The sequence below is a fragment of the Oncorhynchus tshawytscha genome, linkage group LG16, assembly GCF_018296145.1.
Source record: "Oncorhynchus tshawytscha isolate Ot180627B linkage group LG16, Otsh_v2.0, whole genome shotgun sequence".
NCBI lineage: Eukaryota > Metazoa > Chordata > Actinopteri > Salmoniformes > Salmonidae > Oncorhynchus > Oncorhynchus tshawytscha.
The window spans coordinates 17,440,529-17,453,790 of NC_056444.1; the positions used below are offsets into that span (position 1 = coordinate 17,440,529).

Here is a 13,262-nt window from a genome sequence, read left to right on the forward strand (position 1 = left end):
TCCTTATGTACATAATGTTTACGAAATTGCATGACTCAAAGTCAACAGTTCAGAAGTTATAGCCCTAAAGTGTGCTATTGCGCCATCAACTGGTCTGGAAATGCCATCTTTGTTTACAATAATTGTAGTGTTCCTGCACCTTCAATGTTAGGACCCCTAATTAAAATCTGAAATTGATTAATTGTATAAACTGCAATGTGATGTGATTAAGCTGACAAAAGAGAGGAGTTTGATCGCTATCTTGTGGTTGTAAAAGGAAGTTACAGGAAAAAACATGAGAAAGGGGATTCATCCTAAACTACTTGATCATATGAACTGGCAATTTGGCTTAACAGTTATTGGTTAATCAACAGCTGAGACTAGATCTGACTGGTTGGTCAGCTGTTGAGTGTCACTCTTACTGGGTGTCGGGGTTGTCCTGGGTGTGCTCCTACTTTGGCCACTGGGCTTTCAATGCCTCCTCAGGGTTGATCTGATTGAATAAAACATCCCTTTGTTAGTATTGGTACAGGACTGATTAGTCATATCACATGGTATGATCCTGCTGGACACAAAAGGACAGAGACACACACATAAACACACACTGGGGTCAACACTGCCCTCCTGTGTAGTCTGGATGTGCTGAGTGCCCAACGCAGGGTCTCGTCTACAGAACGTTCTATTGGAAGGTTATTCAGGGTAACCTGTCTCAGAACGCCTACTCTGTCTATGATGAACAGACCCCTGGAGTAGAGGAGGCACAGGTAATTTGTGTATGTTTTTGTGTGGGAATTGGTTGAGTGTGTGTGTATCCTGTCTTGAGTGTGTGTCCCAGGCCTTCCATGTAGACTCCATAGTCCTTGGCGATCTGGTGAGTGATGTCAGAGAGAAGAGGGATTCTTATTGGTCCCAGACCACCCTACTTCCTGAGTTTGATTATGTTGACATCAACCAATCAAATTATATTTGTATTAAAGGTCAGGAGTTAGAAATTGTAGCAGGCCAGGTTTGTGAACTGGGAGTCTGTAGAGCATGCGACCACCTCGGCACCGATGGCACGAAACTCTTCCACACACTCACTGAATGCTATCCCCTCAGTGGGACAGACAAACGTACTGCAGGGCATACACTTTTACTGAACGGTATAGGGATAGGGAATTCTCGAAGGACCATCACACTACTTTCATTTAAAAAAAATCTGTGTCTCTGACTCCATCTCTAAGAGATGAGCTGAAACCAGATAGATTTAAGTACTCACAAGTCCAGGAATAGTCAGACAGATTGAACTGTTTAAACCGTTCATCAACCACTGCTGTATCCACCCTGTCTGGAGTAATTATGGTTATGTGCCTAGGTAAAGGGCACCTCGACATATTTTTCACCGAGTCAGCTCAGGGATGTGTACCAGCGACCTTTCGGTTACTGGCCCAACACTCTTAACCGCTAGGCTACCTGCTTCCTTACATACTCTATGTAGGCATATGTAGTCTAATTTATACTGTGCACAGGTGAGACCGAGATCAGGTGAATGGCAGGTCGGACTCACTTGCCTTTCTCAGGTGAAGAGAACGACTGGGGACAGATGGGCAATGGTCCTTCTAGCTGCCCGACGATTCAGCAGAGTTACAGAAGTAGAACATCTGTGAATAAACTATTTTCTTCTGATGACAGAGAAAGTTCCTGGGTAGCTACCGAGACTGACAGCAGCTGGACATTATACATTTTTCAAATACCGTCAGAGCAGTGAAAACGTTAGAACATTTAAGGATACAGAAAGGCAATAATTGAAAATAGATGTCAAGCACTTTTAGAATAGGCTTAGATATTGAACGATGAGAATGCGGGGGTACTTCTGTACAGGAATGCACCTGTAGTTTATCATTTTATTATCATCATGTAATTTCATTGTGTATATTGGCCAACCCCGGGATAGTTGTAGTTGGCCACCCGACCAGCTGATCTGTGTTGTCGGCGTTAATCTGTTAATTAGGTCTGCTGTTCTGTACTGGTAGAGCAGGGTGTCCAGTAGCATGCAAAATATGTTGACCCTCATCTCGAACGTGTTCCGACTGGGCAACGCCAGCAAGAATGTGGTACGTAGTCTACTGACAACCTTCGTGCCGCTGTCCATGATGCTGAAAGTTAGCGAGGTGATTTCGCACTGAGATAGCAAGCGAGCTAGCCAGCCAGACTTGCCGGATGAGAGGTTGGTAGTAGCTCCAGTCCCAGCTAGCAGTGCTGACCTTGTAGGCCTGGTAACATGGTCAGTCAGTACGAACTCAACAACAGAACAACCAAATCGATTTACTGTCGCTGTCTACTGCGGGTATTGTTTATATGAGTTGTTACATACATTGACAGGCTGTCCATGCATGCTCTATTCTGCCAGATAAATTTTTCAACAAAGATGTGTAGGGTGTAATGGGATACCAAAGATTATTGCATACTCTTCTATTTATTTCCAATAGGTTCACACTTATAAAGAACAGGGTAAAAGGCAATAAGAACATATGCGCGAACTACAGCCACAGTTTAAAAAAAATATTGGTGCTGTCCATGAGGCTTCGTCTTTTTTGCGCGGGTATAAGGGCACAACAAGGGATTTCCTCATCCTAGTTAGATGCTTCATTTTACCTGCGGCGTCTACAAGTTTGCCGCACGGTAGCGCTGTAAGGATGGTGTGTAGTCTAGTGATGGTTGGGGCTATTCTCTTGGCTGTCTGCCTCTGGTCTATAGATTTACCTCTGTAATGTTCTCTGAACTCCAGCCCCCTCAGCCGCATTCTCTCACCATAAACTCATCAGCACACCTTTCATGGTCAAAAAGATATTAGGCCCTAGGGGCTATATGAGTTTTTGCACAAGTTCCCCTAGTGTTTTAAAGATTAATTACAGACACCACTCATTTTCTCCTCTCTCCCAATGACTACTTTTCCCCTCACTCTATCACCCCCCCCTTCTCTCTGCTCTCCCCCTTCTCTCCCTGGCTTTCTTGTAGGGAGCCCAAACAGTGTCAGAGGTAAGGAGCTCATAGCTCTGCTGTACAGCCTGTCCTGTAGGCCTGATTTAGCCTGTCAGACCATGAACACAAAACAGCTCATATAGAAAACAGGCCGTGTGTGTACTGATAGAGGCCCTGACTGGTGCACTGTGGTAGTTAGTGATAGTTCTGACTACAGATTAGTCTGCTTTGTCCCGACCCTCTGCTCCTCCCTATTAGGGCAGCTGTCAGACACCTCTGGCTGTGCTTTGGTCTGATTGGATGGTTCCTCTGTTCGCCAGCTGCTAATTGGTCTGTCCGAATATGTCAATATTACCTCACCGCTTGCCCCAGCAACACCCCGACAACCACCAATACCACTAGTTAATACCAGAGTTCCCAGACCTAGTTAGTATCTGACTGGCTGGCTGGCTCTAACAGAGAAACCTGAACCTCAAACAGCCACGTTCCTTCTGCAGAATTCCCAGTCCTCCTTTCACACTGTGGGTGGATTTAGCCTGGGGAGGAGGGTGGCTGGCTATTGGACTTGTATTTCCTGTGTGTGTATCGCTCTCTCATGTGTCATTCTCTCTCTCTGCAGGGGGCGAGGATGGTGGCTTCCACACGCTCCTTTGCTGACTTCACCCCACAGGCCAGCTTTGACGTCAAGGTGAGTCCACATACACTTTTAGCACGCCCTGCTGGACGAGCCCTAGATATGACAAGGGAACTTCCTTCTTAAAACTGTTATCTGATTGGTTGGTTAAGCTGTCTGTCTCCTTCCCTTCCCTGTTGTTTCTAATAGAAGTGTGAGCTGCACCGTCTGGACGAGGGCCCCTCTGAGACAGCGGTGTTGACCAGAGAACAGGGCCTCCAGTACTACAGAATCATGCAGACCATGAGACGCATGGAGCTGAAGGCTGACCAGCTGTACAAGCAGAAGATCATCAGAGGCTTCTGCCACCTCTACGACGGACAGGTCACCACACACACACACACACATTAGATTAGCATATAAACACACACTCTCAGGGACACAAGAACATACCCCCCCTCACTCCTAGCTGCTGTTGGTGGTGTGTTACAGGAGGCGTGTGCGATGGGCATCGAGGCGGGCATCAACCCAACAGACCACCTGATCACGGCGTACCGCGCCCATGGCTACACCTTCACAAGGGGCGTGTCTGTAAGAGAGATCTTGGCTGAACTCACAGGTGGGATACACCTAGACATTAATCTGAGGTCAGATCTCTATTTCCCCCTAATGGTTACAATCAGGGTTTAAGGAAAATTAACTGATCTTAGATCTCTACAACTTCTACCTGAAATAGATCTCTAATCTCTTTCTCTATTATTTTTATGTCTCTCTCTCTCCCCCCTCTCCCTCTGACCTCTCTCCCTCTGACCTCTATCTCCCCCCCCTCTCTCTCTGACCTCTCGCTATCTCTCCCTGTCTCAGGTCGTAGAGGGGGTGTGGCCAAGGGTAAAGGTGGTTCTATGCACATGTATGCTAAACACTTTTATGGAGGGAACGGAATCGTGGGGGCTCAGGTAACTATCTGAACAGGTCACTTACACACACACACACACACCCATGCATTCTCACTGTGTGTTTGTGTGTATCTACAGGTTCCATTAGGGGCAGGTGTGGCACTAGCCTGTCAGTACCAAGGCAACAACCAGGTGTGCGTGGCGCTGTACGGAGACGGAGCAGCCAACCAGGTGAGGTCTATCTAACGGTTACAATGAAGTCATTAAATCATCATTATCATTGTCTCTTATCTTGTCCAATCAGGGCCAGATCTTTGAGTCGTTCAACATGGCGGCTCTGTGGAAGCTGCCGTGTATCTTCATCTGTGAGAACAACAAGTTTGGCATGGGGACGTCTGTAGAGAGATCTTCCGCGAGCACTGACTACTTCAAGAGAGGAGACTATATACCTGGAATCAAGGTAGGACACACACACACACACACAGTGAGTGAGTGTATCTTTGCTATATTAACCTCTCCGTCCCTGTGGTTTAGGTGGATGGCATGGACGTCCTGTGTGTGAGGGAGGCCATCAAGTTTGCTGCAGACTACTGCAGAGCTGGGAAGGTGAGCTATAATGGCTTGTAGAGCTGGAAAAGATGAGTTCTGATTGGGGCAGAGAAAGTTATAACTGATTTAAGAGCTTGAAGAGTGTTAAGAATCACTTTGTCTCAGACAGTGAAATCTCAGAAGGCTGATCAGCATGTAGTATCACACCAGTGTCTCTTGCTTGACAGAGGGAGGCTCAGCCCAGTGACCAGTAGAATAAAGGCAGTCTGTGGAAGAGACTATAGGACAGAGCTGTAACTGTTCCCAGTTTAAAACCACTTATGGTGCTACAGGGCCAAAGAGCATAGATATAGAGACATCAGGTCATCTTTGGAGACAGGTTATTGACTTGGCGGTGCAACTGTAGCTAGAAAAATAGTGTAAACGCAACTGCTTACTAACTGTAAACAATTTTAGCTGGCTAGCTAATCATCAGCTAACTGTGGGACAAAACAATTAAGTTATTTACCATTAATTAGCCACCTCAAATGTCGATGCAGTTTCCAAAACTGCAAGGGACAGACCATATATCAGTTGTATATCTTTGCTGCAAGGTGTCACCAGTAATGTTAACTTTTTGATGTTTTATGAAGTCTCTACTTTCCAAGTGTGTAGAATTCCCTGATCAGGCCATTCAGCTGTGTCATAGGAGCGTTGGTTAGCATTTTGAGTCTCCTGGCTTTGAAACCTCTCTGCCAGGGTCCTATTGTGATGGAGCTGGAGACCTACCGTTACCATGGACACAGCATGAGCGACCCCGGGGTTAGGTGAGATGTGATCTCTGACCCCTGACCCTGTGACCGTCACCTGACCCCCGGTTTCTCTCCACCTCCTCACCACACCTCTCCTTTCTCTCTCTCTTGCCCTCTACCTTGTGTAGCCGCTCTACAATGTAGCCTGTCCTGTAGGCTCACCCAGTGTCGTTTAGTGTTGGTTTGGGATGTGCCTAATAACACTGTACCATCGCTTCCATGCCAGCGCGTGCTAGCTCTCTCGCTCTCTCTCTCTGTGTGCGTGTGTGTTTCTCTTTCTCTCTCTCTCTCGTCAACGAAGGGCTGGAGCCGAACCCTGCTAATAAGGTCTAACTCCTCTTCTTCCTGTGTGTGATGTAATGTCCTGTAGCTACCGTTCACGTGAGGAAATCCAGGAAGTGCGCAGTAAGAGTGACCCCATAACCATGCTGAAGGAGCGTATGCTGTCCAACAACATGGCTTCTGTGGAGGAGATCAAGGTACTCACACCTTCACAGACAGACACACAGACACAGGTGGTCCAATTCTTCCTTCCTTCCTTCATTACCTACTTCCTTCCTCCCTACCATTAGGAGATAGATGTAGAGATCAGGAAAGTGATCGAGGATGCGGCCCAGTTTGCGATCTCTGACCCTGAGCCGCCATTGGACGAGCTCTGCAACCACATCTTCGCCAACAATCCACCCATGGAGGTCCGTGGGACCAACCCCTGGGTCAAACTGAAGTCTGTCAGTTAGACACACACATGGACCAAACTACTGTACAGTCTATCAGCTGCACATCCCTTTCTACCCTCTGCAACCAACCCCTGGGTGAAAGTCTACTCCTCCGGCTCCCTTCTCTTATTCCCTCATGAATTGTCTCTAAATGCACTATATGAAAGAATGTCATGACCCTGTAGGTCGGAGTTCAGTCTGTAGCAGCAATCCAAACCAGTCTGGCACCTCTGACACTGACGTCACTGGTATTTATTGACACTGTATTGAGTATATTATGTAGTTTTATATTTATGTATTCTCCTGACACTGAGGGACCACCTGTCTGTAGATTGGAGGTGTATGGCTTAGGGCAGGCTTTTGTTCCAGCCTAGCACTAACACACCTGACTCCATCAGTCATCAAGACATTGATTAGCTGGATCTGGTGTGTTCACGCTGGTACTTACTAAGCTTGCACACCCTCTAACTCTCCAGTACCAGGGTTGGCTACCCCTGGATAAGGGAGTGTGTGTGGGGATGGTTCTAGGTTAAACCAAGTTCATCTCCCTGTAAGGTTTCAGACTGTTAGTATGTATTACCTCTGACCCAGATGTTATTGTAGCACCGTAGCACTTTGACTAGATAGATAAACTAATGAGATATCATACTGCAAGTCATTATTGTCATCATAGAAAAAGGGACCATCAATGGTGGTCTATTTCTTGCTCTTCCTCTCCTTCTTTAACTTCCTCCCAGGCATCAGTCTATCCTTCTTTCCGTGAGCAGCGGATACTGGTCAAAGCACTAACAGAAGAACTGAAAAACTGAACGATTGTTGTACAGTTTGTTGTGATTTGACTGAAGCAATAAAATTGGCAGAGACTGTGATATGTTAGTTGTTTGTGTCTGATAACACTGCAGAGTTCTGTGTGCAAGACAGCTAATAATGTACCAAACCTCATGAGATTAGCTTCTCAGATGGAGCCATCTTTTAAAAACATTTTTTTTATCTTAATATGAACACAACAAATACAGAAATATACAAACAAGAGTACATAAACCTAATATACAAAACCCAGAAATATACAAACAAGTGTACATAAACCTAACAGACGGGTATTACATATCAAGATTCATTTTACATTTGTTAAATACTTTCATGGTGCGTATTGCTTTTACATTTACTGATTATTTCAAAATAATATTCCAATTCTATCTGAAATAATGTGAAAAGGGGTTTGTTCTCTGCCCACTTCATTTTATGGACAAAGAATCTTCCATGAAAGATAAGCAAATTAACAATGAATGTTAAATCAGGGTCCATATCATTTGGTTCAAAATAAAAGTCTTTCAAATGAACATTAATAGTGGTTTCCTTTCAAATAAAATCTTCTAACTCACACAAATCTTTTGACATAAGAGCAGTCCCAAAATAAATGGTCAAGAGTCTCTGGGTCACAATTACAAAATACACTTTTGTTATCAACAGCTATTTTGAAACTGTGTATAATAAAGGTCTTTACAGGGTAGATTCTATGAATGAGTTGGTATGATACTTCTTTCACCTTATTAGATATACAATATTTACCAGATAACAACGAAACTTTGTTCCAGTTTACTTGTCCCAGGGCTGCATTCCAGTTCACTTGTCCTAGGGCTGCATTCCAGTTCACTTGTCCTAGGGCTGCATTCCAGTTCACTTGTCCTAGGGCTGCATTCCAGTTCACTTGTCCCAGGGCTGCATTCCAATCACTTGTCCTAGGGCTGCATTCCAGTTCACTTGTCCCAGGGCTGCATTCCAGTTCACTTGTCCTAGGGCTGCATTCCAGTTCACTTGTCCTAGAGCTGCATTCCAGTTCACTTGTCCCAGGGCTGCATTCCAGTTCACTTGTCCTAGGGCTGCATTCCAGTGCACTTGTCCCAGGGCTGCATTCCAGTTCACTTGTCCTAGGGCTGCATTCCAGTTCACTTGTCCTAGGGCTGCATTCCAGTACATTTTAGCAGAGGGAATAGTAACATATTGACATAGTGTCCTTATATACATGTTATTACATTTAAAATGTCAATTCCTTCTAGTTGTATTGAGGCTACAAAATCCTCACCAGTTGCACTTGTAGTCGTGTTATATTCTCCTAAAAGAAGAATAGCACCTTTAGGGACAGCTCTAACAACTATTTGATACTCCTCAGGACTGAATGCAACATTGTGTGTTGTAATAAATTCTGGATAATCATATAGTTGTCCATCATTCAATAATTGTTTAACCCAAATAATGTTGTTGTCAAACCAGTTCTGGAAAAACAAAGACTTGTTTTTGTATTTTATGTCTCTATTATTCCAGATTGTATATCTATGAGGGGAAATGGTGTTTGTACATGATGTTAGAAGTACTTGTTTATGAAAGTTTGCAAGCTTAATAGGGATTTTTTTACCCATATCAAAGTTGCATTTGAGTAAGAATTCTAGACCAAAAATGTGCTGGAATATTAAATTAGGGATGATATTCCAGATGCAACCCTTATTTCTTAAATAGTTTTGTATCCATTTGATCTTAAATATTATATTAGAGGTTTTGAAATCCAGAGAATTCAACCCTGCCTCACCTTGGGTGCTACATATTACTGCTTTTCTGAAATAATGAGGTTTATCCCTCCATATGAAGTTAAATAATTTAGTATCAACCATTTTAGTTACTGACAGAGGAACATCCAAGTCAAGGGAGGTATAAACTCATCTGGACCTTCAGATTGTGATAAAAGTACTCGTCCAGATAAATAAAGATCTCTTAATAACCAGGAATTACATCTTTCTGATCTTTGCTAACTGTAATACCAAGATCTGTGATCACATCTTTTACAGGGATATTACATACTGAGTTTCAGTGACATCTTTTCAATGCAAATAATTCACATTTCCTAATATTCAGAGATAAACCTGATACATGTGTGAAGACATTAATACACTCAATAGCTTTCTTGACTTCATTATGATCTTTCCAAAAAAATGGTGGTGTCGTCAGCCAATTGTGAACATTTGATCTCTTTGTCTTGTATCTGAATACCCCTAAAACCATCCTTATTTATATGAAGTGCCATAACTTGTGTGACCAATAAAAATAAGAAAGGAGAAATTGGGCATTCCACATCTAATGTCGAATCTTTGTGAAGTTCCATGGGATAATTTAACAGAGCTGTTACTATTATTGTAAATTGTCTTAATTACAATTTGAAAATATTGAACAAAACCAAACAATCGAAGAGTCTCAAAAATAAAATAATGTTCAACTGTATCAAATGCCTTGTAAAAGTCTACAAATAAAATAATGTTCAACTGTATCAAATGCCTTGTAAAGGTCTACAAATAAAATAATGTTCAACTGTATCAAATGCCTTGTAAAAGTCTACAAATAAAATAATGTTCAACTGTATCAAATGCCTTGTAAAAGTCTACAAATAAAATAATGTTCAACTGTATCAAATGCCTTGTAAAAGTCTACAAATAAAATAATGTTCAACTGTATCAAATGCCTTGTAAAAGTCTACAAATAAAATAATGTTCAACTGTATCAAATGCCTTGTAAAGGTCTACAAATAAAATAATGTTCAACTGTATCAAATGCCTTGTAAAAGTCTACAAATAAAATAATGTTCAACTGTATCAAATGCCTTGTAAAAGTCTACAAATAAAATAATGTTCAACTGTATCAAATGCCTTGTAAAAGTCTACAAATAAAATAAAGCTATCTTCCATAATGTGCTCATTGTAGCCTATCAAGTCCAATACTAGTCGAATATTATTACATACCCAGTCTGGTTTTATGAAGGGCAGATGGAGCCATCTTGCTTCCACCTATCCAGTTCATTTTACATCCATAAATCTAAGACATCATCTGCCAGCAGATGTCACCACAGCGCCAGAAGTCCACGCCCAGACAGTACAGCTGTATCTGAAGAGAGAAGGCAGAGATTAATGTTCTGTCACCAAGTTCAGTCTGGCAGTTCAGTATAAATATCTTTGGGTTGTAATTATACTGTTCCCGCCCACAGCACATCTTCAGTCACACACACACACACACACACCTCTTTAGTCACAGATAATGACTCTGTGCCCGTTCACGGTTCTCATTATCCTTCATAGGGCCCATAAGGTGGATGGACTATAAATAGCTCATAATAAAGCAGTCTCTCACGCTAAGGACCTCCAACATCAAACTTTAACTGGTGAGAAACGATTCATACAGTCAGAGACAGACCCCTCCAAAGTCAAGGGTGGCAATTAAACTGCTAATATTAAGGTATACTATACTATGTTGGGGCGAATTGTAGCCTATGATAAAGCCCATGATTCGCCTATCTACATCATATAATTATTATAGCCTTATCTATATCATATATAATTTTCAACACACAACCTGCAGCATATTTCAGTTCATCGCCTGAATAGCTCCGTATTGATCAGAGTCATATTCTGCACTCTGACTGTGGGCTCTTCATGGTTACGGAACCATTAGCCTACAACGCACCGCCTTCACCAAATAATAAAGTCTCTCTTCTCACCCGGTGTCTCATGTGACCAGCCCGGCTACACTGTAACTCCAAGAGCAAGCCCCCTCACCTGCCTGTGTCCGGCTCGGAAGAGGTGTCCCGTACTCTCGTTATAAGAGGGCCCCGCCCCCAAATATGACGCAGGCGTGACTCGTCAGTCTGACAGGCAGGTAAGACACCCGGCGCCATATTGGGTCAAAACGGAAGTGAGTGAGTGTGAGAGAGAGAGAGAGAGAGAGAGAGAGAGAGAGAGAGAGAGAGAGAGAGAGAATAGGCAGTGGAAACACGGCATAGTGACACAAGGGCGAAAGTGGAGAGCGAGACAGTTTTCCGTAAAAGGCGTTAGCTCAGCTAGTGTAATGTAGTGAACATTATTCCGCTAGAGAACGACGGGGCGGCCCCTGTTTTAGAAACTAATTTTCCTCCCATTCGGGGCTAACGCGATAGCCTACTAGAATAGAACAGAGTTTTAGATTACTACATTGATTGCCTACGGTCCTGTCTGGAGCGGAGCTTTAGCGCTCTAACTAATAGACAACACTAGAATAGATCAGAGGAAACCAGGACAGCTCGAGCGCCAAGATGCCCCTGGCACAATTGCCAGATCCCTGGCAGAAGATGGCACTGGGGCGGGCGGCAAGCGAGGTGAGTGTGTGTGTGTGTTTGTGAGAGAGAGAGAGAGTGTGTGTGTGTGTGAGTGTGAGAGAGTGTGTGTGAGAGAGTGTGTGTGTGTGTGAGATAGTATTAATTTCCATCACCAGAAAACTGTCTGCGGGAAAAGATGTGAACAGATTATTATATTGAAGCGTCACGTTGACTGTCTCTGAGCTGCACTTCATAGATATAAACAAACGCGTAGCACCACGGGTCTGAGGCTGGCTACTGAAACCAAATGGATAAGTTGCTGAGCCTCGGATAATAGAGAGAGAGAAAGGCGAGTGGGCGGTCATCCGACAGACCGCACGATTTAGGATGCGGCTTTCAGCGGGCGTGTGTGTTTCCTGGGTGATGCGGTTAAAGCAAGCGTGACGTGTTTAAAGAGAAGTGAGTAGAGTCGCCCGCGTATGATTGTCTGAAGACATTCTCTGATTCACATTTGATTCATAATTATACCCTAGTGTACTACTGTGCACAGCCCCCTCTCTCTCTCTCTACCTTTGTCTGTTCTCTGTCTATCTCAGTATATATCTCATGCTCGATAACAAGAGGATGGACATATTATTGGTAACGTGTGTGTTCTCAGTGCTTTGTGGGAGAATGTTTCTAGGGCACAACAGCACTTTCACTCACTCAATCATTCCTACTCAACTAAGCAAGTTAACAATAAATGAGTTTTGGCAGCAGGTAGACTGACTGTTAGACTGTTGGGCCCTCAGTCGATACTGATCCATTAGATAGCCATCACTGTATCACACTGTGTGTGAGTTGTGAGAGAGAGAGTTAACCATTTCATGACAGAGAGACATTAACTCTTTAATGACAGAGGCCGTGAGATGACTTTCTGTCTTTTCACTCCATCCTCTCCCTCTCTCCCGTCCTCTTCCTCTCTCCCGTCCTCTCCCTCTCTCCCGCCCTCTCCCTCTCCACTCTTTCTGTCCCTCTCTCTCTCTCTCTCTCTCTCCCTCTCTCCTGTCCACTCCCTCTCCACTGTCCCTCTCTCTCTCTCCCGTCCTCTCCCTCTCCACTATCCCTCTCTCTCTCCCCCTCTCTCTCTCCCCCTCTCTCCCGTCCTCTCCCTCCCTCCCTCTCTCTATCTTTCAATCATCCTGTTACATGTTTATCAGGCTTACTGCTGCACTGAACTAAGTAATAATAATGATAAGTGCTACTATTATGAATAATAATCATGTTACAGCCTCAGTTTATTCTGAGTGATCCAATCACTTTCATATTAAAGAAACATGTGACCTGACAGCGCCAGTACAAAAATCACTTCAACAGTTTCACTATATTTGATTATATATCCATTCCCAAGTATTTAGCGACGTTGTGAAATGGGAATGACACAGTAATAACCTATACATTACAACGTTGTTTCGTTGGGATTCACTACATCTAGCAACACCAGGTATTTAGAAATTGTGTTGACTTCTTTGAAATAAAATTGACCTAAAATGTACATTACAATAACTAATAGTTGTTTATTGTGTTTTTGCAGGATGCCCATCGGCATGTTCTGGAGGATTCTATTGGAGAGGATGATTCTATGTCCTGTAACGTAAGTCTACACAC

General features: G+C 43.5%; 2 protein-coding genes across 4 annotated transcripts in view; both read left to right on the forward strand.

Annotated features, from left to right (window-relative positions):
* The first annotated feature begins 605 nt into the window (after positions 1-605).
* On the forward strand, positions 606-7,374 carry LOC112215434 (pyruvate dehydrogenase E1 component subunit alpha, mitochondrial). Of its 3 annotated transcripts, XM_024374478.2 has the most exons (12): positions 1,919-2,072; positions 2,977-2,997; positions 3,560-3,628; positions 3,764-3,937; positions 4,046-4,172; positions 4,418-4,509; positions 4,588-4,680; positions 4,754-4,909; positions 4,984-5,055; positions 5,737-5,804; positions 6,160-6,268; positions 6,362-7,374. In XM_024374478.2, the coding sequence occupies exons 1-12, from the start codon at positions 2,010-2,012 to the stop codon at positions 6,524-6,526; spliced, it is 1,209 nt and encodes a 402-aa protein (XP_024230246.1). In that variant the 5' UTR covers positions 1,919-2,009; the 3' UTR covers positions 6,527-7,374. The 3 variants fall into 3 exon arrangements, with proteins under 3 accessions (XP_024230248.1, XP_024230246.1, XP_024230247.1); XM_024374480.2 differs by lacking the exons at positions 1,919-2,072; positions 2,977-2,997 and adding an exon at positions 606-743; XM_024374479.2 differs by lacking the exon at positions 2,977-2,997 and having other exon boundaries at positions 1,920-2,072.
* Positions 7,375-11,279: 3,905 nt separating this feature from the next.
* Positions 11,280-13,262, forward strand: part of LOC112216494 (ribosomal protein S6 kinase alpha-3-like) — a 31,005-nt gene continuing 29,022 nt past the window's right edge. Inside the window, exons 1-2 of the mRNA XM_042298886.1 lie at positions 11,280-11,675; positions 13,189-13,248. Of these exons, the coding sequence (XP_042154820.1) occupies positions 11,613-11,675; positions 13,189-13,248 (123 nt within the window). The 5' untranslated portion in view covers positions 11,280-11,612. The remainder of the gene's footprint in view (positions 11,676-13,188; positions 13,249-13,262) is intronic.

Bases quoted from the DNA above. Each gene is read 5' to 3' on its own strand.
- LOC112215434 (XM_024374478.2), top strand. From the start codon at position 2,010: ATGCAAAATATGTTGACCCTCATCTCGAACGTGTTCCGACTGGGCAAC. The intron at 5,805-6,159 runs GTGAGATGTGAT...AATGTCCTGTAG, and splicing joins ATGAGCGACCCCGGGGTTAG to CTACCGTTCACGTGAGGAAA. The intron at 6,269-6,361 runs GTACTCACACCT...CCCTACCATTAG, and splicing joins CTTCTGTGGAGGAGATCAAG to GAGATAGATGTAGAGATCAG.